Source organism: Cladophialophora yegresii (genome assembly GCF_000585515.1).
Source record: "Cladophialophora yegresii CBS 114405 chromosome Unknown aczIN-supercont1.6, whole genome shotgun sequence".
In the NCBI taxonomy this organism is placed as follows: Eukaryota; Fungi; Ascomycota; class Eurotiomycetes; order Chaetothyriales; family Herpotrichiellaceae; genus Cladophialophora; species Cladophialophora yegresii.
Window position 1 is genome coordinate 309,455 of NW_006913050.1, and position 25,746 is coordinate 335,200.

Consider the following 25,746-nt stretch of genomic DNA (forward strand, 5'->3'; position numbering starts at 1 on the left):
TCCCCACCTTTGAACAGCTCTTCTCGCGGACTTTGTCGGGGGCGAGGTTGCGAGATGAGTCTCATCTACCCTACCGGCGGCGCACTTGGTGCCTTAGGCGTCATCGGGCTTTGTAAGACCGCTTCCCGACGTCTTTGCGAAGTGGACGGCTAATAGCTGCTGGCAGATATGCTCTTCAATGGCGAAGGCGAACAATTCAATGTACGCAGCACTCGCGCGGAATCATCTTTGTGGTCGCGATTGAAGTCTAATCCGTGAGTTACAGGTTGGACAATTCCTTGAGACAGTGTCGCCGTACGCATGGGCGGACTTGGGCATTGGACTCTGCATAGGGTTGTCGGTGGTGGGAGCAGCATGGTAAGCAAGACGAGAACCACAATATGCGCTTATGGTAGTCATGCTGACCTTTACTCTTTCACAGGGGAATCTTCATCACCGGCACCTCCATCCTCGGCGGTGGCGTCAAGGCACCACGGATACGAACGAAGAACCTCATTTCCATCATCTTCTGCGAAGTCGTGGCCATCTACGGCGTCATCATGTCCATCGTGTTCGCCTCGAAACTATCCATGGTACCGGAAGAGGCACTCTACACGGGATCGAATTACTACACTGGCTACGCACTATTCTGGGCTGGGTTGACAGTTGGAATGTGCAATTTGATCTGTGGTGTCAGTGTGGGCATCAATGGGAGCAGTGCGGCGCTCGCAGATGCGGCGGATGCAACGATGTTTGTCAAGGTGTTGGTCATTGAGATCTTCTCAAGTGTGCTGGGGCTGTTTGGATTGATTATTGGGCTTTTGGTGAGCTCGAAGGCGGCCGAATTCTCGTCATGACTGCGATGCCCTTCACCAAGACGATACCACCGACGTATCTCACATCTCCCAACGACCAGGTTTGCGGACAGACCGCTGCCGGTAGGATGGTCTCAGCAGGGACTATCTGGGAAGAAGAACGACTAGGGACGGAACATGACGATGGCGCCAACGAGCAGTTCAGCGAGGAGGCAGATCTGGAGGAAATCGGACGACGTGAATCCCACCATATATTACACACCCTCTCCCAGGCTTCGTGTTGATGGGCCCCGGGGGAATGTTTTAGCAGCTAGCTGGGGGACCCCTGTACTCCCAGCAGTCTGCTGCATAGACAGCGATGATATAATCTAGCACTCCGACTTTAAGTCTCGCTCAGCGGGTTTACAGCTGTGCCAGCCTCATGCTGCCGCGCTCTGTTGAGTGGCCTCGTACACCCGCTGCATGGTCAAAGTACCTAGGTAGTTTGCCAAGTGGCTGCAGGTGCCTACGTCATTGTGTTGCGGCTCCAGAACCGCCCTGGGATTTTGTGTACAGCATCCAGACTTCCACCATGTGATCCGGCACGACAGGTAGGAACTTGAAATTGCATTTAATCTCCTTTTTCCTTCCTGCGTTGTACACACCCGCGCCCTAAGAGATCGGTGCGGCAGGAAGGGACTGCCACGATGCCTGGCAGAAACGATATGGACTAGGCCCGACCACAGGCTCCCTTCCGATACTCACCTCTGGCCGGAACATTGTTGAAAGAGAGAGCACATTATATTTGTGCCCGGCAATACCCATGGCTCAACCTGTGCACTCGCTGGGGCCTACCTGTGCCTTTCACGACGAAGAGCCACACGAGGAAGCCGTCGAGGATGGCCAAGCACCTCCCACTGTCGGAGCGCAGTTCTTCTACGTGTCCTTGCTACCCATAGACGATCCTCTGTCTCCTCTCCCACCTGCATCTGCAGACAAGGCCACCGACCTACCGCCACAGCCATTCTCGCCGCGAGACAATGCTGCCTTGGAAGAAGCATGGCAAGCCCTCCAGAGAAGCGGTGAAGACCTCGACGAGGAGGAGCGGGAAAGGAGGAGGAATCTTGCTACAGGAGTCTTCTCTTTCCCATTTTTAAGCCGAGCAATGTCCAGGGCAACGGCCTCGGGAGCCTCTGGCAGCAAGACCAGTTCACGCGGCCGCACAAAACCGTCTGCAGAAGTGCCGGCCTCAAGCTCGGATGTTATGCTGGAACACACGCCTGTCGATCCGCAGCGCAACGCCAGGCCAGTGGATGCTGAAGAGCTGCGTGAAAGCTCCGAACCCCAGCTGCAACCAAGCAAAGATCCAGGCAAGCACAGGAAGCACCGCTCACCGTTCCGCCACCGACACAAGGAAGGCAAGAAGAGCCGCGACTCTTCTCCGAAGCGGCCCAAGCTTGATGAAGACGGTCTATCCGGAGCTCAGCCAACGGCTGATCCTGGATCCAACATTAGCGGTCGACCCTTTGCGCGAGCTCCCAGTGAACGCAATATCAGTTCTTCCCTGCCACATGGAACTGGGTATACCAACCCTGACATTTCGGACGCAGAATCTAGAAGTCGTTCTAGAAGCGCTGGACGTCATGGCAAGGGCAAAGAGGACGAGGCCGAGAAGGCGTTTGTCCCTGTTGGGGTCTCCAAGCTACATTTGGTCGAGCTGCCCGAACTCGTGATGAAACCTATATACTGGTCCCCAATCAACGATACCTCGAATGTCATACGTGCCACATGGTTCTACAAAGACACCATGTTGCCGGTGCCCGCCGAAGTGGCCAACCGGTTGGAGGTGGGCTACGAGTACATCAAACCGTTTGCACCCTCGTACCAGGAAGAATTGCAGGCGTGTATCGACAACGGTGCTGCTGCTGAGATGAAGGTCGTACATAAGTTGTGGCCCGAAGATTCGAAGACCAGCAGACCTTCCACCAGCCTCGACATGAAAGAGTCAGACCAGACCGAGCGGCCGAGGAGCCAGGAGCTGCCGGAGACGGTTCAGAACGCAGCGGCAGATCCGCAAAAGGCCTGGACAAGGCGACTGTTTGCCACCCACAGCGTCATCTACACCGATGCTCGAAATGCGCAGATCTTGAAGCCTAACTTGCTACCATCAATATCTCAGAATCGTCGACCCCTGAGCTCCCTGCGCAAGGGAAGACAGATAGGCGTTGCTGTTGTCCGTGGCTTCGATCGCAAAGCCTGGTTGAAGATCCATCCTGACCCAAAGATGGATGCGAAAACTGCGCACGCCAAGGTTGGCGCGTATATGTCGCAGTCCGGGGACGCCACCACGCGAGGTCGACGGATGTCTTGTGCAGCGTGTGGCCAAGCGAGTGCCGGGCCAAAGGTTAGTGACCTTGTCCTGGTCATCCACGGCATCGGCCAGAAGCTCTCGGAAAGGGTGGACAGTTTCCACTTCACTCACGCCATCAATAGCTTGAGGCGCGAGTTTAATGTCGAGCTAGCCACGGAGGTGGTCAAGGGCAATTTGAGGCATGGGACGGGTATTATGGTTTTGCCGGTGAATTGGAGACTGACCTTGTCCTTTGATGAAGACATCAAGACCACCTCGGAGGAAACGGAGAACAAATTCGGGCTGAAGGACATCACGCCGGACAGTCTTCCAGCGGTCCGATCGGTCATCAGCGACGTGATGCTGGACATTCCATACTACATGTCGCATCACAAGGAGAAGATGACTTCAGCAGTCATCCGAGAAGCGAACAGGGTCTACCGACTATGGTGTCGAAACAATCCTGGGTTCGAAGACTATGGCCGCGTCCACCTGGTCGCTCACTCACTGGGCTCCGTGATGGCCATGGAAATACTCGGACAGCAGCCGACTCGGATAGGGAAGGACATCAAACTTGATCCCAAAAGGCCGAGCCAGAAGTTTTTCGAATTCGACACCACCAATCTGTTCTCCTGTGGCAGCCCTTCCGGCTTCTTCCTGCTTCTCCATAATGCCAATCTTGTCCCCCGGAAGGGTCGGGACAAACCTGGCATGGAAGGCGAAGATGGACAGCCAGGTATTGCTAGCGAAGCCACGTACGGGTGTCTGGCCGTGGACAACATCTACAACATAGTCCACAGGAACGATCCCATCTCGTATCTGCAAAACGCTTCCGTCGATGAACTGTACGCCAGGTCTCTTCAACCCGCCATCATCCCCAGCGCCAGTGTCGGCTTCATGACTCGCGTGGGCAGACATTTGCACCTGGCGTCAAGTACTGCGGGTGACGCATACGCGACGGCCGCGCCACCCGTACGTCCGGAGCTCCAGCAAATGCCTAGTACCGTCGAGTTGGAAACGCACAACTTCTCGAGGGAGGAAATTGCCGAGAAACGCATGTATCTGCTCAACGAGAACGGACAGATCGATTGGTTCCTATCGGCAGGCGCTGGACCGTTGGAGTTTCAATACTTGAACATGCTCAGCGCGCATAGCAGCTATTGGTTACTGCAAGACTTTGTCAGGTTTCTGGTCGTAGAGATCGGGAGGGGGCCGGGGAAGAGCCATACATTGCCGGCGTTGAGGGCTGTCAAGAAGAGGGAATTCAAAAGGGGGGATATCCCGGGATGACCAGGGGAGTGCTTTTTTGCCGGCGTTGAGAGCTGTGAAGAAGAGGGAGTTCAAACGGGGTATATCCCTGGCTGAGCGGGTCAGTGTTTGGTTTGGTGTGGTGCATATTGCATCTTTTGGCACTCATGGCGTTCGAGCATGGGTAGCATCGCACGGTTGATTCAGTACGGAGTAACGGCCATAGAGCTGGCGGCGACACAGGGAAGGGCAGGGATGAGATGGGACTACCGACCTGTGCCACTATAGACTGGCGTGGAGAGGATCAGCAGGTGTACCGCTCATGACATTGCGTTGTTTTCGTATTGATACCCCGAAGTAGGAATAGAATCTGCCGAATGAATAGGCCGACAGAACAGACTGATGTCAATAATCTTGTACAAGTGACAAGTCGTAGATCTGTGGTTGGCCGAGTGCGCGGCGTGCCTTGAGCATGAGTCATATCGCAGCCGTGACTAATGAATAGACACCTTCGTTCCCATGTTCAAGATTGTGCTGGATACAATATCGTCACGATAGATACAAGGGATGAATAAACAGATGGAGGTATACCTTCAGCATGGGAACAGTGAGAGCAGGAATCCGGTGAGATACTATAGTTAGTGGAAGGACAAGCGCAAGCACTGGACTATCGCTGGGCAGTAGATCATGTTTCTATGTAGACGGTGACTAACAAACATCCCTCTACCGTTTCATATACAAGGCTGTGACGGATTTTGACATCGCCATGGTAGGAGGCAACAGCTTAATGAACCCCGACGCAGGAATCCCTGCGGCATTGAACTGCGAGCCGGCACCATACATAAGACGAGGATGAAACTGTACTGAGAAGCCCAGAGAGAAGTAATTAAGGGTACAGTACTGAGAAGCCAAGGGAGAAGTAAGTGTACAGTACTTAATTACTGTAGTACTTCAGTAATTAGCAAGGAGCTCGATCTCGCCAGACTAAATTAACAAACATCTGTCTTTCTATATCTTAGTGTCGTGATAGAGACGATGTTACATAATTAGTAGTTGGACGACGCATGAACCGATAAACTGAGACCTCCAGCATCGAGACGGCGAGATGCCGCAGTGAGTGACACCTCGGCACCGGGACGGCGAGACAGTCTAAAAGCCGGCGACATAGGCGAGTGGACAGGGCCAGAGCAAGAGCTCGCGGAGGCCTTATACATACCAGAGTACCTACAGTACTTTAGTGCCACAGCCACCACAGCGCAGCCATGAGATCAATCTTTGCCGTCTTGCTCCTGTCACCGACCCAACCTTTAAACTACAACTGCTCCGCTACGCCCCGCAAAATTCTCAAAACCCCCTAACCAACCCCATCATCAAAGCCTCACACTCGGCCCCCTCCTCAACGAAGCCCTCCCTACTAGGCATAACGAGCAGGGCATTCGCGCTGGCGACGCTCCCGACCCGTGAACTCCGCTGCATGCCCGTACTCCGCGCGACGAGCCGGCCGTGTCCGTCGTCCGAGACGACGGCGCGATGGTATTCCGTGCGCGCGGGGTCGCACCGCAATTTCCCTGCCGCGCGGACTACCACGCGAGGGAGGCCCGTCGGAGAGGGGATGCCGACGAGTTTTTGTAGACAGGGGAGGAGGAAGAGGTTGGCTGTGACGAGGGCGCTGGCGGGGTTGCCGGGGAGGCCGAAGATGAGGTGACGGCGGCGGGAGTCACCGTTGGGCTCGCTTGAGGCGGGTGTGGCGGCACCAGCGGTGCCAGCGGTGCCCGAACCAAGATCGCCATTCTTAATCTCCACGCTCGCAAACGTTGTCGGTTTCCCCGGCTTCATGCTGACTCGCCCGAAATGGACGGTCCCGCCTAGGGCGCGCTCGATCGTCGGCTTCAGCAGGTCGAGCTCGCCCATGCTCACGCCGCCCGTCGTGACCACCACGTCGACACCGCGTAGTCGGAACGCGTCACGCAGCTTGAGCTCCAGTTCCGAAGCGGGCGTGTCGCGCGCGACGTGCAGGTCCACGACTTCCTCGCACAGGCCCCATCCGCGGAGTACACTCAGCAGTGCGGGTCGATTACTGTCGCGGATCATCCCGCCCGTGAGCGGGCCCGGGTGTGTTATGTCCGTGACTTCGTCGCCCGTGGAGAGCACGCCGACGCGCGGTTTGCGGTAGACGGGCACCTTGCGCGTGCCGCAAGCCGCGAGGACGCCGATCTCGCCTCCCAGGGCCGTCAATTGGGTGCCCTTTACGAGGACGAGGTCGTTGAGTTGCACGTCTGAGCCCGGTTCGCGGATGTTTTCGCCCGGGACGATCTTGTCTGTCAGGATCTCGACTGTCGACTCTTCGAGCCCGTCGGGGCTGAGGGTCGCGATCACGGTGTCTTCCACCATGACTACTGCGTTGGCGTTTTCGGGGAGCGGGGCGCCCGTGGTGATGCGCGCGATTTGGCCGGGCTGCAGAGGGGGTGGGAGGGATGTGGCTTGGGCGTGGGACACCGAGGCGACGGGGAAGGTGCCTTTGGTGCCAGTGCCAGATACAGATTGCGCATTGGCGACCGGTACTACATCCGCGCCGCGTTTGTCCCCCACGATCACGGCGTATCCGTCCACCAAGCTCGCTCGGTACGCCGGCACGGCTTCCTTGGCGTAGATGTCCTCGGCGACCACGTAGCCTACCAGGTCGGGTGAAAGATCTCGCACTTCGACTTTGGGGCAGGGCGTATTCTCCAAAATCACCGACACGGCTTCCGCCACGCTGAGCATCGGGTAGGGTGACGAGCGGTACCGCTTGCTGGCACCGAGACGGGGGTCATTGGATTGGAGGTGTGGTCGTTCTTCGAGGGTGGTGTGAGCCTTTGGGATTCTGTGGCCATGGCCATGCGAATGGCTGTGGTCGTGGTCGTGACTGTGACTGTGGTCATGTTGATGTGAATGTGAGTGTGAATGTGAATGGGAATTATTGTCCGTAGAAGCTCCGCCTGGCAGAGGAGCACCATTCCCTGCCGAAGATGAGGAATCAACACCGGCCTCCCTCTCCAGCTTCTTCAGCCCACCTGAATGCGCAGCCCGCGAGTCCTCCCCCGCAGCCTGAAAGCACGCATGCGGCAAGAGCTTCACCACTGCTTGCAAATTCTCCTTGGCCCCCTTGGGACTTCCCGGCAGGGTGATGACAATCGATTTGTTGCGTACGCCCGCGACGGGTCGAGCCATCATCGCAAAGGGCGTCACTTGGAACGAGGCCGCCAGCATGGCGTGCACGATCCCCGGAGCTTGTCTGTGCAGGAGAGGCGCGATCGCCTCGGGGGTGAAATCTCGCCTGGCGAAGCCGGTGCCGCCGGTCGTGATGACCAGGTTGACCGTACTATCATTCTCCGTGTCCGTCCAGGAGCGGACAGCCCTCTGGATCTCGAGCACGTCGTCCTTTACGATCGCTGTTAACGGGTCGGTCCACTTCCCAGCTCCGTCCTGGGCGAGCACGTCGCTGAGCGTGGGGATTGCTTTGTCCGTGGACGGGTCCGAGGCCGCGGTGTCGGAGACGACTAGAATGGCGGGGCGGAGGAGGGCCATCGCAGGCCAAGACGTCTTGCCTGGAATTGCGGACCGTGTAACGAGAGCTGTGTGAGGGTTATGAAGATATAGAAGTCTGAGCATTGGACAGAGGTTGTGTACAGAGAAGGCTGGGGAAGAAGTCCGCTTAGTCATCCGGGTCCGCGGCCTACGGCGGAACGTTTCTCCCGGTTCTCACAGCAACTGGCTCCGTTGTCCTTCCAGCGTCCATCTTACTCCACCACCTTCATTTCAAGAGAAATGCAAAACGGCTTATGTAGTGAAAGGTGCTACGGCGGCTATCATGCAACTATCGGGCGATAAATGTATGACTAAGTGGACATGCCCCCTTTCAGGACTGATAGGTGAGATGAGATACCCATCTGGTACCCTGAGCGTTAGGACCTCAGGAATGAGCAGAGATCAGCCCAGACTCGTTACACTGAGCGACCTGCATCGCTCGACTGGCTGCCAATGCTCATCAGCTCTAGCCATGGCTTTCAGCATTTGCACCATCAACTCTCTCCTTACGATCATGCACCTTCAACCTCAAACCCCCCTGTGGTTTGATGGTGACGAACCCAACGACCTTGATCTTCCGGCCAGGGTCCGCGATTTCAAATCTGAATCTCGTCACCAGCGCGGCTAGTAGACATTTTACCTCCAGCCGTGCGAAGCTCTGCCCGATGCAGCTCCTCGGCCCATGCAAGAAGGCGAGAAAGGCATATGGGCTCTCCGCTCCGCCGGCGGCTGCATGGGGCCCCTCAAGCCATCGATCTGGGTTAAATTCAGCGGCGTCAGCGCCCCAGAGAGCTCGACTCCGATTGATGGCCCACGGGCTGACTGTGGCGACGGTGCCTTTGGGAACGCGCACGTCTCCGACGGTTGTGTCGACGACGGCGTGTCGAGCCGTCGAGGGCGCGGGAGGGTACAAGCGCAGCGTCTCGTTGCAGACGGCCGTCAGGAAGGGCATGTTCTCGGGCTCGAAGGTCGAGGCGCCGACTTCTGATGTCGGCAAGTGCGCTAGTTTCGCGTTGCATTCGGCGTGGAGACGATCTTGGACTCGCGGGTGTTGCGCAAGGAGCATCAGTGCCCATGTCAGGGCCGAGGCGACTGTATCGTGGCTAGATCACGCGTCAGGCGGATCCGAACGTGGTAGTAAGGAAGGGACGGCTTACCCTGCGGCGAGGAAGGTGAGCATCTGACTCACGAGGTAGTCGTCAGAGAAGTCCCCAGCTCTCATGATACTCGCGATGATGTCGTTGACGTCGTGTGCATCTGATTTCTCTTCACGTAACAGTGCCTTCTTTTCCTGCATCAACTTACGAATCTCGTCGTGCAGTTGCAACTGTGCTTCAATCGTCCGCGCGAAGCCCGTCCCTTTCAGCCGCCGGAGAAGCCACCGGGGAAACAGCATGCTGACCAACAAGAAGAAAGCGGGCGCGTTCGTGACCGTCTGGTAGAGCTTCGCCAGCCGCGAGTTTTCGTTTTCGAGAGTGTCGAAGTCCATGCCTACTCCCGCCGCACCGATGATATCCAGCGCCGCGCGAGACACTGGCCCCGTCACGTCCAATACTCCATCGCTAGAGTCTCTCACTTGGTGAGCCATCACGGCCGCGAGCGCGAGACCCTTGGAGTAGAACAGCGGGGCCAGCTCGCGAATATGGCGCCCGGAAAAGGCCGGTGCCACGACCCGTCTCATGGCCTTGTGCTTCGCGCCCTCGACATTCACCAGTCCCTCGCCCACGATCCCAGCCAGGGCTTTCCTGATAAAGGGCGGCTTCTCCCAGTCGTAGTTGTGCGAGTTGAGCATATCCATCAGGGTGTCTGGGCGGGTCACAATGATCTCGCACGACAGGTAGAGCGGTAGCCACACGACGAGAATACCGTCGTTGGGCATGCTGTTCACCATGTCTTCCATAATGGTCGTCGGAGGCTGTCCTCCGTTAAAATTCAGGTGACATAGTAGGAATTTCTCCCCCGGTGGTGAGGGTAGTCGACGCAGCGGTGATTTGAAGAAGGGTATGGTGATCCGCGTCGCGATATACACCCATACCGCGACGTGTGTCGCTACATAGAGCGGATGGCTGGACTGAAAAGACACATGGCCAAGGAAATGTCTGACAGCCAGATACGTAGGCTGGGCGAGCACAATGCTCAGGTGCGTGATGACGCCTCGCCAGTAGTGCATGACGGCAGTGTTGAGATAGACACTGACTGACCGTGTATCGGTCCCAGTCCTTGGTACATACTCTTTCAAGCCGTCTATTTATCTGCGTGTTACGTTCTCAGACCTCGCGCACATCGGGCATTCTCGCGGCAGGTATTCCCGCACCTAAGCAGTCATCTCCATGCGGGAGCACGTAGTGGCTATGACCCGTGGACAGCCACACTCGCCATATGCGCAGGAGTGTCGGAATGCGCAAGTGGTTGCCTGGGTACAACGTTATCTCGACGGATACGAGTACGTGGCGGGAAGCACTTCGTATCAGTCTTGCTCCGTACCCTTGTCGGCCCGTGACGCCTAGCCGAATCAAGCTCGCAAGCATGGGCAACTTTGGGCAGCACGGGGCCGTCGTGGCGTCCTCAACTTGAGTCTATTCATCTGCTCAGTGGCTCCGGTTGACAGGAACCATGCTGCCCAAGCACGACCAAACATCGTCTGCGGAACAGTCACGCTCGACGTAAGTTGTATGCATCTTTGTACAAAGCTGTCAATGCAGCTGTCGATTTCAGAGGCACCGCCGCATATGGCAGCGCTCAAGTTCCAGCAAAGCGGCCGGTATATCTACATGAAGTTGGGCACAAGCTTGGCCAATCTACACTGTACAGGGTCTTTCACCCATGCCTTTCCTAGAGTCCCATGCACGCACGCCAGCTATGCAACTTTTTGTCATGGAAGAGAGTCCCCTCGTGGACTCGTAGCATCTCCGAACTCCATGCTGATGGTGACATGGTGACCATTTTCACATCCGCCAGAAACGCCTCCTCTTTAATACAATCAATCATGAGAAGAAGTAAACGCTATCCTTCAATCTCTTAACGTCAAAGTCCCCCTTCTGTGGCACAGGTCGGAACTTGATCGGCAACCACACCCACGTCTGCTGGCTCTGACCCTGTTTGTTCTGCTTCTTCGGCTTGCGGACTTTCTGTCCAAAGACGTTAACATCGTGACTGTCGTTGGTGGGATCTGATGCACTGGGATGATCTCCCGCTTCGACGATGTCCTCGTCATTCTCGTTGGCCACCGAGTCTCTCAGCGGATCCAGCGTGCCAGCAAGATCGACGTCGCTAGCCACCTCGCTATCGTTTAGCGCCTTGTCCAGGACCACTTCGTCCGCAATCTCGGCAGACTCGGGGACCATGCCAATTGCCGTCTCCCCCAGTGAGTCTCGAGTGGAAAGATACCGGTCTCCGTTGTGCTCCTCATAAAGGGCTGCGGCGGTAACCATTTCTTCACCTTCTTTGCGCTCGGCGGGATCCTCGCTTGCCATGAGCTTCTTTTTACGCACTTCCCGTGCGAGCTCGACGTGCCGCTGCTGTTGAACCGCTTTTGCGCCACTGCCCTTTGGGAACACGCCCGCTTCCACTAGCTCTCTGCGGTACTTGGCGATAGCCCGGCCGAGCACATTGTTTTTGTTGATTTGAGCAAGGTAGTAGTGTCCGTCGTAGCGTTTGTTGAATTCTGCTGCGAGCCTTCCAACAATGTCGTCACTGTGCATGCGGATGAAGGCGTCTCGCAGCAGTACGTTGAGCGTATCGACGTCGGCTGCGTGAGTCCAGAAACTGTCGTGCACGGCTGAAAAGCTTAGACCGACTTCGTTAGCCTTGAGTGCCGACAGAATCATATGTGTGGCATCCAGGGAGTGGATGAAATTCGGGGGAAACGCCTGCAATTGCTTTCGCTTGTTGACAGAATCTGCCGCGCTCGGCTGGGCGAGCATGATGCTCTGTAGATTAGTCCGGATCCTTTGGCCTTTGTTGATGCGATATGGCTGCACGACAGGGAGTTTGAGAGGCGTGGTCCAAATGACGGGTGACCGGAATGTCGAAGACTCCAAGACTTCCTTGCCCTTGGTTTTGGTTCTCCTTGCGCCGGCAAAAGCTTTAGCTTTGTGGTCGGACAAGAACACATCTTCATAGATCTTGTCTTGTTGCGCAGGGGAGATGGATGAGCTGATACGATTCGCGCAGTCGCCGAGCCAGTACTGGATCTCATGCGCGCCACTAAACAACGCTCCAAGACCCTTGAAGATCTTCCTTGCGATGTATGTAGCCGCCTTACCCGACTGTCCGGCTGCTTCGATCTCCGGAAGCAAGGACTCGACTTGCTTGCGCACTTGTCGAATGGCCCCGAGAAACGTGACACCATAGACGTTTGTCATGACGGTCTGTTTGACGACCTTCCTGGTGACTCTCCCATCAAGCGCTTTCGCCAACTCATCGCCATTGGCGGCATCTTCTTTGATCTCGGCCTTGACCAACTCGCACACTCCGGTGTAGACATCGGCAGGCTTATCACCCGGCTCTAGATTAACCTGTCGCGCCCCAGCGATATCACCACCAAGGGCAGCATAGTGTTGCAATCCGTTGCAGGAGCCGTCTTGGTGAATTGGTAGTCGGGAAACAAAACTAGTTGGGTCCGGGCTGTCGAGTGCATTGGTGAGTTCGAAACAGGTGGCCAGGCACTGCCAGGGGTCCTCTGCCCCGAGCCACCATCGCCGTCCACTGAGCGGGTTCCTCACAGAGTCGTATATGTCGCTGAGGTGATCCATGGGAAATTGTGCGCGGTCAGACAAGCTGGCCTTGTCATACCCATAGACATTAGACAAGTGAATTTTCAACCACCGCAAACCCTCGGCGCCGAGCTCGCGACCATGATCGAACAGGAGGAGTCCACGGCAATTGTCCGCGCCCATCTGATTAAGATAAGGCGGGATAGGATATGCCCGTCCACGGAAGTCGATGTTATGCGGCAAGTAGAACGTCTCGTCCAAGTAAGCTTTAGCAATCTCCATCTGGAAGTTCTGGAAACACCGATTCGAATGAAGGCCACTCTTCTCGTTATCGACTGCCCTCATCTTTGAGAACCATTCCCAGCGATCTCTTGGGGAAGCATTTTCGCCCGGTCGATCGATATCAGGGAAGACTTTGTTGAGAGGAGGAAGATTGGCGACTTCTTCCCCGCTGTTCCATGCTTCGAGCATGACCGTAAAGACATTCTTGTTAATGCGCCACCCCGTCTGGCCAAGGACATCTACACCGGCGAAAAGCTGGTCCAAATCACCACGGCTGGCCGCGGCAATAGCATAGTCCTTCTGCGCCGTTTCGTTGTGTTTGATACGCAGAAATGGCTGCTTGGACTCCAAATAACCTCCATCACGGAAGCTCTTCCAAGGCTTCGGCGGGCACACCATAGGGAGTTGCTTGGCAATCAGATGCTCAGCAGGCTGAGTGACCAATATCTTGACAAAATCTTCGTGCAAGGACACCACTCCAACCCTTTTGCCATTTGAGTAGGCGGTCGAGTGCAGAAAGACCGGCTGAGGCAATGAAAGTATCGCCCCAGTCGCAGGATTCTCCCTGCGTACTGTGATCTTTGCCGTATCAAACATGAGTTCGCAAAGGACAGCGCCAATTTTACCGTGTATCGCTTTTGTCCACCCAGGAGTGTACATGAAAGGCTTAGCGGCGTGATGGGACGAGCGTCTGTAAAGGTGCGTCTCCATGGTTTCGGCCGATTCGAGGAACGAACCGAGATCTCCTTGGCCCTTTTCTGCTTTTTTGGCAGCTTTATAGAAAGCGCTTTTCCTCTGATTGGTCGTTGTCGCATTATACTCGTGTTCGAGGAGTTGTCCGAGCGCAGTGACGAGCTTCACAAGCTTGATCGACTTTGTTGCGCCGAATTTGCTCATTATCTGCATCAGAGCAATTGATGTTATGGCCGCCACGTGTTCAGGCTCGAGAAGCTCGAGGAAGGGAGTACATTCAGCACGGAGCTTCTGTTGTGGAGTCTTTGTTCCAGGTACCAAATCTTCTTCCCTGGCCAGCTTGATTTCGTGCCTAATCTTCTCGGCCAACATCTCATGCCATTGCCAGAGCAAAGCCCCGATTTGTCCGTATGCAAGATCAGTCGGCATGACACCCATCCTTGCTCTCTTTTGGAATTCGGTCTGCCATCTCTGAAGGGCAGATTGGATAGCGTCTCTTTCCAACCTGCGCTGTCTTTGCGCGAGAGGGTCTTCCGTCGTCGTCGAATCAGTCACGTTCGGAGTCTGTTCGGAGAAGAGAGATAGGGACTGTCGGAGAGAAGACAGACCCAGACCTTTCTGCTCTGTTTCTCGGATGTGAGCCTCCACTTTGTCCGAAGGCTCTGGCAATGCTGCTGCATCTGGTCTGAAAGTGATAGTGGTAGACTCTACTCGTGGAGTGGCAACATCGAGGGTGCATATTTCTGACAGCCGGCCGAGATCCCGATCGTCCAGCACATCTCGCATCCCCAGAACCTTACCTTCCAGGGCGTACCTCTTCGTCATGTCCCAGTAGCGGCGAACGGTGCGGTCTCGCTTTGATCCTAGCAGCGTTTCGAGTGCTGCCTTTAATTTCAGGGCAAACGTACGTGCGTCCGGCTCGAGGTCTGCCTTTCGCATGTGCACTTCGATCCACTCGTTGATACGTTTCTCGTGTTCGGCATTGCGGTTCCAGATCAGATCATCCACCAACGCTGTAAGTATGCGGTTGAAGGAGTTCCGTAACCGGGCGGGATTGTGATGGCAGAAAAGGCTGAGTTGTGACAGCAGCGCGAACGCCCGGTCCCACCGATGTACTTGTAAGCACGCATCCAGTGTCGCCTCAATTTCATCGATGTTCCTCATTGCAACCCCCTGAGTATCGATGCTATCTTCAGGAAGCTCTGCAACGTCGAGCATCAATATCTGGGAAAGGTCGAAGGGCGAAAGATCCCCATTTCGAGGAAGACGCGGATCCCGAGTGAGAGAGTGATCGCGGTACCTGTAGGCGAATGGGATGTAATCATCACCACGATCGAAGGAGTCGGCGACAGCCGCGGGAGAAGCAAGATGCCTCGACTGGGTGACAGGCGCAGGGAGTGTCTTGGAGCGCGATATCGTAGGTCGGGTTGTTATCGTTCGATGCTGCCGCCTTGAATGATGAGGCTGACCGAGTGCGGGACACAGCCATGGAAGCTGTATCCTTCCTGCCGCCTGTTCAGCATATGAGAGGGCATATCTTGAACTGGCTGTGGCTCGCGTGCGCAGCATCGCGCGAAACCCTGGGCGAACGGAACCCTCCTAACTGCAGCAGTCCGGCTCGACGAACGAATCTATCATCGCAGGACAATACGCAATAGTCAACCGAGCGACAACAAATTTAAAACAAGACGATGGTACAAGACGGGTGATAAAGTGAGGATGAACCGAGTTCAATAACTGCTATGGCAAAAAATCCATTTCGGCTCAGGAGAAGCATTGGCCGCAGTCACGTGCGGTACGAGCTTCAGCCAATCGTGTCTGACCTCGAAGTTCAGGCTCCCGTCGCCACCCCGTGTTACTGCTCTCACCCGACGCGGAAGCTTCAGACGCGACGATGGCCGCTACTAGAATCGTCAAGGTTGGAATCATAGGTTGTGGCGAGATTACACAGGTGGCACACATCCCAACCTTGTGCTTTCTTTCCCACCTGTTCACTATCACGTACTTGTGCGATGTCTCGGCGGAGTCCTTGAAGCACAATGCTCAGAAGGTTATTAACCACATCCCCCAGACGACGCAGAACCCTGCCGAGCTTTGTGCGTCGCCGGAAGTCGAACTGGTCTTCATCGCCAGTTCAGACGAATATCATGCGATCCATGTCATTGAAGGGCTGAGGCATGATAAGCATGTCTTCATCGAGAAGCCGATGGCCTTGTGCATGAGGGATGCGGATGCCATCATTGAGGCTGAGCAGAGATCGAAGGGCAGAGTCATGGTCGGATACATGCGTCGATATGCTGCTGCCTTTCTTGATGCAGTGGCAGAGATTGGCGGCATGGACAGAATCCTATATGCTCGAGTTCGAGGTAGGAGATAACAGTCGATGTTAACATTTCGAGGTCAGAGCGCTGAAGTGAGACCGCCTCGACGCAGACATAATAGGCCCAAACAGCCACTTTGTTGCTCAATCTGGGACTTTCCCCAGAGTCTTCACGGATTTCTCACCAGAAGTCGTCAAAGACAAGAATGACAGAGCGTCCGACATAGCACACCAGGCACTGTCAGCCGAATGCGGCCTAACCGTGACTGCCGAGTCAACGAGGATGTGGCGGCTACTCGGTGGTCTGGGCTCTCACGACTTATCAGCAATGAGAGAGGCATTAGGAATGCCGCAACGGGTAATTGGTGCCTCTCTCAAGCTGCCATTCTGGAGGTATTTGTGCACTACGTAGAGCTAACTTGCTGATTGTCGAGCGCTGATGGGCATTGATTTTAGTGCGTTGCTTGAATACCGTAATTTCTCTGTGACATACGAGTCTGGGCTCGACAGCGTTCCTCGATTCGATGCTCACATTGAGGTGTACAGCATGACGAAGACTGTCCACGTGAAATACGACACACCCTATATCAAAGGTCTACCAGTTACAATGACAATCAGTGAGAATGTCGATGGGGTATATAAAGAATCGACCTCTATACGGACGTACGAGGATCCGTACACCCTCGAGATGAAGGAATTGTATCAGGTGGCTGCGAATGGGAAAGAGGTGAAAACAACAGCAAAGGATGCAAAGCAGGACCTGGAGATATTCCAGATGATAATGAAGGCGGGATCTGGATGACATTCCTAGCCTGAGTCTCCATGAGTATGGGTATCATTATCGTATCAACACCGGGATGTGCTCCGCACATCCTGTAGACAGTGTGCCTAGCATTCCGCGCTTACAGCAGGAGTACTTCGGGCGACATCATCCGCGTCGGCCGCCTACTCGGCGGCTGGATTCTTCCGCGGCCGCCCTCTTTTCTTTGGTATCGGAGCCGATGCCAGCAGACTTCTTTTTGTGGCCGGAAAAGGGGCTGGCTCCTCCTTGACCTGCACCTCCTCTGTGGCCTTCATTTCTGATGCCGCGACTTCGTCCGCCAAGTCGTCATCCGTGATTTCGGGACTGCTCAGCTCACTGTCGTCGCTCATGTCCAAGAACGGGCCGGATGACTCTGGTGCATTGCCGGCGGCTTCTCGCTGACGTTGGCGCTTTTCTTCCTCGGCTTTCTTCCTACGTGCCCGTTCCCGCTCTCGACCGCGTAGCTTTGACAGCAGGCCTTTCTTTCCTTCCTCTCGCGGGGCACTCATCTTTTCTAACCAATCGCCATTGCCTAGAGCACTTCGAAGTTTGGGCAGAGGAACACTGTCTGCAGAACCTAACGAGGCGCGCAATGCCGTCCTGGCCTCCTCTTCGTCCTCGTCCACCCATTCGTGGTTCTGCCACGGATCCACCAGAATATCCCGCAGCTGGCGCGCGTTGTCTTTCATAGTCCGATCCTTCATATCATCCTTGTTGTCTTTGATTTTGATCTCAATGGCCTTCGATTCCACCTTCGGTGCTGGTGGTTCCATGCCTGGCTTCTGTCTTGAAGCGCCAGCATTAGCGCCCCCTTGCGCCCGCTTCTGATTGAGCTCCTCTTCAGCGTCAATGTGATGCAGCTGAGGGCGCATCTGCACAATGGCATCCAGGTGGGAGAGTTGAATTTTGTTCTGATGCACGTAGCCGATCAAGTAGATGGGGTCGCGGGCGGTTGGTTTGGTTATCTTCCCGCCTAAAGTCTGAGTGTCCAATGCGGGTACAGGTGCATTTATCTGGTCATGCATAGGGACATCTCGCACTCTTGGCTGGACTGAACCTGTGCCAAAGCCACCAGCCAGCCCGTAAGAGCCTCCTGCTTGAAGTGTGCGGCTGTCTGCCATTGCTTTGCCAAACCTTTGCCCCTGGTTCTCATTGTAGTGTTCGTGTTTTAGGATAGGTACATCAACCTCCACGAAGCCAGCTTCGGGCTTGAGGCGTAGAAAGGTAGGAGCTTGCGATCGGGCGGCATTGTATGGTTTCGACCGTGGACGGTGGGACGGGTACTGGAGAAGGTACAAGTTCGATGAGCCCGCATCGCCCGAAAAGACATTACTACTCAAGCAGACATCATAGGACGCTACGACAGGATCGTCTTCGTCGGCCATGGTCCCTAGATTGGCAGCCAGAAATGCAGGTCCGAGGCAACAATACAGAAAAAAGAGATCGACAAGCCGCGAGACTCGCAGATATGACGCACGCCGAGGCTTTCACGACGAGGCTGAAGATGCAAGGCTACGCGAATCTATCGGGAGTCGGTGTTTCATGTTCGATGTTTGTAGGGTTATTTGCCACGTTCTGTAGCACGCTGCAATCGCCGTAGGCAAAAGAATGTAATTCTAAATGAAAAGGAGCAGATCAACCAGAACAATGACAGCCAGACAATCCATCATGACTGCAGCAAGCCAGTCTTCAACTAAGGAGCTACCTGTGCACAGCTTGACTAACCTGAAGAAACACTTTACACTCCGGTGAAACAATGCACCGACAATAGCATTACAGAGTATCGAATCTGAGGACATGGCAGTGCTACTGCAAGTCAATTCGAGGTCCAGTTGCTTGTTGTCATCCGCATAGCAACCTGGAATCATTCCGGTTTGCCAACATGGCGTGAAAGTGCGATGACAAGAAGCTGTCACTCGCGCCCTCCCAACCACAAGGTGAGCGAGTGATGAGACAAAAGTCGACATCGAAGACGTAGCAGTTTGCCTCAACTCGGCAATTATGCCTCTGCTACATTTGCTCAAGCTTTCATCTCTGTCGCCGTCACGAACAGTCGGCACGCGATGTCGCAATCGACCGTTGGCCAATAAGAGCGGCCGGAGAGCGAATGACGAGACCGACAGCCGTAGCAACAAAAATTTCAGAGGCGGATTTTGCAGGCCGACACTGATCGAGGCTTGTGTGGATGCGCGGGACGGCGGAGAAGCAGCGCAGCAGTGCAGTAATAATTGCGGCATTACTACTTCCCTCGATTTCTCACAGTCCTGACCTTTGCCCTCTCGACTCTTGAAGCTCTCTTTGACGTCGCTCTTTACAAGATTACAAGCGACATGGGGTCCGTTGCAAGCCCCGCAGAGGCCGGTATGTCCAGTGCTCTCTAGAGAATTTCCCCGCGCCAACTCTTCGCGTCGGACAAGGTCGTTTGGGGGCGGAATCAAGCTAACAGAGTTGTGACCTGACAGTCGCGAGAATCGCCTACCTCGCCAGCGATGTCGTCCTCTCCGTCCAGCCGTCGTTGAGCACCGAATCCGAGTTCTCCTACCATTTCTCCCGGTTCAAGGCGAACAATTCCAAGAACTTCGTCTCCAAGACCCTACCCGAAATAGTCCCTGTACGACAGAATGCAGACCCTCTTCTGTCGGCGTATACGCCTCTTCGAGCCGGCAAGCTGGTATCAGTCACGACATCCTCATCCATACTACTGAACTCAGTGCCGCATCTGTACAAGCTTGCTCAATATCCCGTTGTTCTGCATGTGGCGCTGGCGACTCCTCACGCAGACTTCTCAGAAATTAGCTCCATCCGACAATCTGGTTTCACGTTTTTACAGTCAGAAACCCTTCAAGAGGCGCAAGATATCGCATTATCGGCGCATGCTCTTGCTGTCAGGAGTGGAAAAGGTGTTATACATTTTTGGGACCCCAGCAATTCTCTGGGGGATAATCCTATAGCGGCCGAAAGTCGGGAATTGATCCAAGCACTGCTTGAAAACGGCGTTCGTGGGAAGGCTTCTCACTTGGGCGAGGTCGAGCAGACACTCTACACCAGCAACGGAAGGACAGCCACTGTCAGTGATCTTGGGCTGCCAGCTGTTGCTCAGCAGGATTCCGCGCCAACCTCTCGTGAGGCTCTGTCACCCGTTTCTGTTCCGGTGTCGTCCACGAATGGTCACACGGAGGTCTCGTCAGCGGCTTCTACGTCCTCACGGCGGGACAGCTCGTCCGGTCACACTGATCCGTCATCGGTCGCAACGTCGGTAGAGACACCAGTCGCCAGGGCTATAAACGCCACAGATATATTCACCTATATCAGTGAAATCTGGGCGGCCGTCTCCCACATAACCGGGCGAAGCTATTCCGCAATCGAATATTCCGGTCCCCCAGATGCCGAGGCCGCGCTTTTCGTGTTCGGGTCGACGGGAGTATTTGTTGACGTGCTTGACGCCGACGATGTGCCTGTGGAATTGACGAACCTGGGTATCATCACTGCTCGGCTATATCGTCCCTGGCTGGGCAGCGCTGTTCTTCTAGATTCGATTCCCAAGACAATCACCAGGATTGCAGTATTGGAACAAATTAAGCGAAAAACCACCAGGTGGGGGCCTTCTTTCCTGGACCTGCTCTCCAGCTTGAGTCCCAGTGGCGGAAAGAGTACTATCTCCTTGGTGCAGTATCGGCTTGGCCATATCAACGCATCAACGGCACTGCAAGCGCTGAAGGGAATATTTCAGAACCTGGCGCCACCTACTACACCTCGAAAGCACTCCCGACGTCGGGGCCGATCACAGGCGGCCCTCCTTTCGATTCAGAATTTGACTATTGGCAATGAGGTTGAACCTGTCATTGACACTTTCATCCCGGAGCAGCCCGAGCTAGAAAACGCCTACCTTAAGATCCTTGATCAACTATTCAGCAACAGACTCTACATTGCAAATCGACTCAGCGAGAAGAACGCCGGTGTCTCTGCTACCCTCGCAACATCGCCTGAGTATGGCTTTGGTTCTCTCCTTGCCCGGACTGAGCGGCGCCAGCAGTTCATAAGGGAAGCGGAGGAAGCCGCTCGCAGCAACCAATTCATCACCGAAGCACCCAAGCAATGGTTGTCAAGATGGGCACTCAACGCCAACGACTCTTCGAAGGCGAACGAATATGCTCCGGAAGTGATTGCTCGCTTGTCCAATGATGGCACGAGGCTAGCTGGGTCGCTGTTGGACAAGAAAGCCTTTTTCTTCCAAGAGGCGCAGTGGCTTATCGGTTCAGATGCCTGGGCCTACGATCTAGGCAATTCTGGTGTTCACCACGTTCTGGCATCGGGCGCTAATGTCAACATGCTCATCATTGACTCCGAGCCGTATTCCGAGAGGACCGCAGCAGATTCGATGAGACGCAAGAAAGACATCGGACTTTACGCTATGAACTTCGGCAATGCCTACGTTGCCTCTGTTGCAGTGTACAGTTCTTACACGCAAGTGTTGCAAGCCTTTATTGAGGCCGAGAAGTTCAACGGTCCTTCAATAGTCTTGGCCTATCTACCCTACAACAAGGAGAACGACTCTCCACTATCAGTCTTGCAAGACACCAAAAAGGCAGTTGACATGGGCTACTGGCCACTGTACCGCTGGAATCCATCCAACGAAGGCAAGGGAGAGCCGACCTTCTCCCTCGATTCTGAAAGGATCAAGCGAGAGCTGGAGGAGTTCCTTCGACGGGATAACCAATTGACGCAAGTCATGAACCGCCACCCACAGTTCGCTGCAAGCCTCTCAGAGTCATATGGCTCCGAAGTGCGCAAGCTGCAGAAACGTAAGGCTAAGGATGCTTACGAGCAGATGCTCGAGGGTCTGTACGGGGCACCGTTGACGATCTTGTTCGCTTCAGATAATGGCAACGCGGAAAACCTTGCCAAGAGGCTAGGTAACCGTGGAAAAGCGCGGGGGTTGAAGACGATGGTGTTCGCCATGGACGACTATCCATTGGAGGATCTGCCGAACGAAGAAAACGTCGTCTTCATCACCAGCACGGCTGGCCAGGGTGAATTCCCGCAGAACGGCCATGCTTTCTGGAAGGCCATCAAAGATGCCACAGATCTCGATCTGTCCAATACCCATTACTCAGTTTTCGCCCTCGGAGACAGCCATTACTGGCCCCGGAAAGAGGACAAGATCTTCTACAACAAGCCTGGAAAGGACCTTGACGCCCAATTGAAGTTCTTGGCAGGAAAGGAACTGACGGCAATCGGCTTGGGTGATGATCAGGACCCAGACGGGTTCCAGACTGGTTATCAGGAGTGGGAGCCTCGGCTCTGGCAAGCATTGAATGTCGCCAACGTCGAAGGCCTTCCAGAAGAGCCTCCGCCATTGACCAACGAAGACATCAAAATCGCGTCCAACTATCTTCGAGGCACCATTGCGGAAGGACTCGAAGACACATCAACTGGCGCGATCTCCGCGTCGGACCAACAACTCACCAAGTTTCATGGCACTTACATGCAAGACGACCGTGATTTGCGGGATGAACGCAAAGCACAGGGTCTTGAGCCAGCCTATTCGTTCATGATCAGATGTCGACTGCCCGGCGGTGTTGCCACTCCGTCACAATGGCAGCAAATGGACACCATCGCATCAGCTCACGGCAACGAGACCATGAAACTCACCACAAGACAAACCTTCCAATTTCATGGAGTTATCAAGTCAAAGCTCCGACCAGCTATGCGAGCCATCAACAAAGCACTCATGACCACCATCGCAGCATGCGGAGACGTCAACAGAAATGTCATGTGCTCGAGTCTTCCCACCATGTCCGAGTACCACCACGAGGTCCACGCCGTGTCGAAGAGGATTTCCGACCACCTCCTGCCCTCAACCACGGCGTATCACGAAATCTGGCTGAAAGATGACGCGACCGGCGAGAAGACCCAGGTTGCCGGCGATGCCGTGCAAGACTTTGAACCCCTCTATGGCCCAACCTACCTGCCTCGAAAGTTCAAGATTTCCATCGCCATCCCGCCTCACAATGACACGGATGTGTATGCCCACGACATTGGTCTGATCGCCATTCGTACCAAGGACAACAAGCACCTCGAGGGCTTCAACGTCCTCGCCGGAGGAGGCATGGGTGTGACGCACAACAACAAGAAGACGTACCCCCGCCTGGGCTATATGATGGGCTACGTCCCCGCCGACAAAGTCCACCTGGCGTGTGAGAAGATCATGCTGGTCCAGCGCGACCACGGCGATCGGAAGAACCGCAAGCACGCGCGCCTGAAGTACACCATGGACGACATGGGCAACGAAGTCTTCAAAGCGAAGGTCCAAGACCTGCTGGACCCACTGAAGATCAAATTCGAAGCACCTCGACCGTTCAAGTTCGATTCCAACATCGACACCTTCGGCTGGACAAAGGACGAGCATGGTCTCAACCACTTCACATTCTTCATCGAGAACGGCCGCGTCGAAGACACAGCCGAGTTCCCCATGCGTACCGGCCTGCGCGAAATCGCGAAGATCCACAAAGGCGAGTTCCGCCTGACCGGGAATCAACACCTGACGCTCTCCAACGTGACGGACGAAGCGAAACCCCAAATCGCAGAGCTCATGAAGAAGTACAAGCTGGACAACACGCAGTTTTCGGGCATGCGACTGTCCTCTTCCGCGTGCGTGGCTTTTCCGACTTGCGGTCTCGCCATGGCCGAGTCAGAGCGCTACCTGCCGGAGCTGATCACCAAGCTGGAGGCCTGTCTGGAAGAGAACGGTCTGGCGCAGGACAGCATCGTCATGCGCATGACGGGTTGTCCTAACGGATGCGCTCGCCCGTGGGTCGCCGAGGCGGCGTTCGTGGGTAAAGCCTACGGTGCCTATAACATGTACCTGGGTGGTGGGTATCACGGGCAGAGGTTGAACAAGCTGTACAGGAGCAGTATCAAGGAGGACGAGATCCTGGAGATCATGAGGGGATTGCTGGCGAGGTATTCCAAGGAGAGGAACGCCGGCGAGAGGTTTGGAGACTGGACCATCAGGGCGGGGGTCATCAATGAGACGACCGAGGGGAAGAACTTCCATGAGAACACGGCCGAGGAGGAGAGTGATGGGGAGTAGATGTAACGTGTCGTGTCGGATGTTTGAAGCTTGTATGACGACCTGTCAGAATCGTCGCATTGCCAGCGTTCGACCGCGGAATCTACCTTCCTTGTATATATCAACGTTTCTGTGCATAGCATGGCTGGATCTCAAAATGCGCGTTTATCAATCAACATTGTTGTGGCTGTTAGTCGATCGTCGTGTTTGTTTGTCGGCTTCAATCTAAGGGAAACCAGCTCGAAACCCGTCTACGAGTTCGGTGTCCTGGACCCCCACATGCTCTCCGGCGCCTCATTCGTTCCCCATATACACATATAGGTGGTATGAGATCACTTCTTCTCAAAGCACATCACCCCATACCGAAAGCTCCCGTCGGCATACCCGCGCCTCATCGCCCGAAACGCCTGCAGAAACGCCAGCCCATCCCGTCCCTGACTAATCGCAAAAGCCCACAAACTCGGACTGCTCACCAACTGCCAACTGATATCCCACGTCCTGGCGACTTGGGCCGAGATGTCCTTCGGCGCATGGAAGACTTTCAACCCCGCGGACTCCGCCATGGAGACATAGTCACCCATACTGGACAAGGGTGGGAGCAACATGCCGTCCTCGATGGGTTTGATGTCCCGTTCGTGTAAGTCGCGGGTGAGATCCGCGTCCTTGAACCAGTCCGCTATCACGAGTTTGCCGCCTGGCTCAAGCACGCGGGCTGCGTTGCGGAAAAAGAGAGCCTTGTCCGGCAGGTGGGAGAGGGCTTCGGAGATCCAGACGACGTCGAAGGATGAGGGGCCGAAATGCTGGTCCATGGTTTCGGCGTCGAGTTCGAGGTATTGGACTTTGCCGCCTTGCTTGCCGACGGGGTGGAGGTCAGATGTGGAAGATGTCGCTGGTTCTGATGACGGGCCTTCCTTGGCGGTTTCCTCCTCGGTGAGTCGGTTCGCGATCTGGACTTGGCGTCCGCTGATGGTGATGCCTGTTACGGTGCATCCCTTTTGGCGGGCGAGGTGGCGGGTTGTCCCGCCTATGCCGCAGCCGACGTCGAGCACCGTGGAGTTTGGTGATAGTTGGGAGATCTCGAGAAGGAGGTCGATCAGGTTGACTTGGGCGGCCTCTTTGGTTTCGTTGGCGTCGAGGAAGTAGCCGTGGTGGATGTGTTGGCCCCTGAAAGTTGCATGTCAGGATATAAGTAAACGACTTAGATGCTATATCCTTGGTGCGCCATTGTGCGCTGCAAAGGGTTCGGGGGATAGGAGTTGTACAGTGCTCACCATAGCGAGTAGTAATAGTCTGAGGCGAGCTCGTAGTGGTGTCGGATCCTTTGCTTCAGGCTGTCAAAGGAAGAGTGTGGCTCGAATGCTGGGACTTCGTACTTGTCCCCGACGTGGTCGGTTCCTGCTTCGCTGGGGTCGCCCATCGGGTCTGCAGCGCAATGTACTCGGTATGATTTGAGGTAGTTGGAAGTGGACTTGGTACCTAGGTACGAGAGGGTCTGAAGTGGTGACTACCTCGTAGGGAAGCTCAAACTTAGCGCCGCGCAGGAATCGAGATGTCAGACAATAAATTTCTATCAAAGTCTTTCATGTGTCGCCCCACCAGGGAGTTTTACATCCGTAGCGTGCTTCGTCAGTACCTGATATCATGATGCCGAGATGCGTCTCACCGTCATGTTTCTGCAAGGGCAGCCGGTTGGGGATCCGATTTGTGCATGAACACCGAATCTCGCATGTTTCGACTTCTGTGGCCCGATTTTGTTGGGCGTCCGAATCCGTGATAGCAAAGCATTTAGGGCGTGCAAGGGCAGTCATTCGTGCATTCGCTTGTCTAGACGATATGTAGATAGCCTGATCCGGACCCAAGCGGTGAAACGAGACTGACTTCCCCACAACCAAGAAACTGAGAGCAGAACGACAGAGCACTCCTG

General features: G+C 55.1%; 9 protein-coding genes across 9 annotated transcripts; 4 read left to right on the top strand and 5 right to left on the bottom strand.

Moving 5' to 3' along the window:
* Positions 1-54: 54 nt before the first annotated feature.
* A1O7_08115 (V-type H+-transporting ATPase 21kDa proteolipid subunit) lies at positions 55-836 on the top strand (the record flags this gene model as incomplete). Its single annotated transcript, XM_007762109.1, has 4 exons — positions 55-112; positions 167-201; positions 266-357; positions 422-836. The coding sequence occupies 4 exons, from the start codon at positions 55-57 to the stop codon at positions 834-836; spliced, it is 600 nt and encodes a 199-aa protein (XP_007760299.1).
* Positions 837-1,596: 760 nt separating this feature from the next.
* Positions 1,597-4,413, top strand: A1O7_08116 (uncharacterized protein; the record flags this gene model as incomplete). The annotated part of the gene is made up of 1 exon (XM_007762110.1): positions 1,597-4,413. One exon carries the CDS (start codon positions 1,597-1,599, stop codon positions 4,411-4,413), a length of 2,817 nt encoding a protein of 938 aa, XP_007760300.1.
* A 1,302-nt stretch (positions 4,414-5,715) lies between these two features.
* On the bottom strand, positions 5,716-7,938 carry A1O7_08117 (molybdopterin molybdotransferase; the record flags this gene model as incomplete). Its single annotated transcript, XM_007762111.1, has 1 exon — positions 5,716-7,938. The coding sequence occupies one exon, from the start codon at positions 7,936-7,938 to the stop codon at positions 5,716-5,718; it is 2,223 nt and encodes a 740-aa protein (XP_007760301.1).
* A 466-nt stretch (positions 7,939-8,404) lies between these two features.
* On the bottom strand, positions 8,405-10,108 carry A1O7_08118 (uncharacterized protein; the record flags this gene model as incomplete). Its single annotated transcript, XM_007762112.1, has 2 exons — positions 8,405-9,041; positions 9,096-10,108. The coding sequence occupies 2 exons, from the start codon at positions 10,106-10,108 to the stop codon at positions 8,405-8,407; spliced, it is 1,650 nt and encodes a 549-aa protein (XP_007760302.1).
* An 814-nt stretch (positions 10,109-10,922) lies between these two features.
* On the bottom strand, positions 10,923-14,792 carry A1O7_08119 (uncharacterized protein; the record flags this gene model as incomplete). Its single annotated transcript, XM_007762113.1, has 1 exon — positions 10,923-14,792. One exon carries the CDS (start codon positions 14,790-14,792, stop codon positions 10,923-10,925), a length of 3,870 nt encoding a protein of 1,289 aa, XP_007760303.1.
* Positions 14,793-15,522: 730 nt separating this feature from the next.
* Positions 15,523-16,750, top strand: A1O7_08120 (uncharacterized protein; the record flags this gene model as incomplete). Its single annotated transcript, XM_007762114.1, has 3 exons — positions 15,523-15,994; positions 16,062-16,341; positions 16,405-16,750. 3 exons carry the CDS (start codon positions 15,523-15,525, stop codon positions 16,748-16,750), a joined length of 1,098 nt encoding a protein of 365 aa, XP_007760304.1.
* Positions 16,751-16,893: 143 nt separating this feature from the next.
* On the bottom strand, positions 16,894-18,135 carry A1O7_08121 (uncharacterized protein; the record flags this gene model as incomplete). The annotated part of the gene is made up of 1 exon (XM_007762115.1): positions 16,894-18,135. One exon carries the CDS (start codon positions 18,133-18,135, stop codon positions 16,894-16,896), a length of 1,242 nt encoding a protein of 413 aa, XP_007760305.1.
* Positions 18,136-19,080: 945 nt separating this feature from the next.
* A1O7_08122 (sulfite reductase (ferredoxin)) lies at positions 19,081-23,843 on the top strand (the record flags this gene model as incomplete). Its single annotated transcript, XM_007762116.1, has 2 exons — positions 19,081-19,111; positions 19,213-23,843. The coding sequence occupies 2 exons, from the start codon at positions 19,081-19,083 to the stop codon at positions 23,841-23,843; spliced, it is 4,662 nt and encodes a 1,553-aa protein (XP_007760306.1).
* Positions 23,844-24,154: 311 nt separating this feature from the next.
* A1O7_08123 (uncharacterized protein) lies at positions 24,155-25,239 on the bottom strand (the record flags this gene model as incomplete). The annotated part of the gene is made up of 2 exons (XM_007762117.1): positions 24,155-24,986; positions 25,094-25,239. The coding sequence occupies 2 exons, from the start codon at positions 25,237-25,239 to the stop codon at positions 24,155-24,157; spliced, it is 978 nt and encodes a 325-aa protein (XP_007760307.1).
* Between the last annotated feature and the right edge of the window lie 507 nt (positions 25,240-25,746).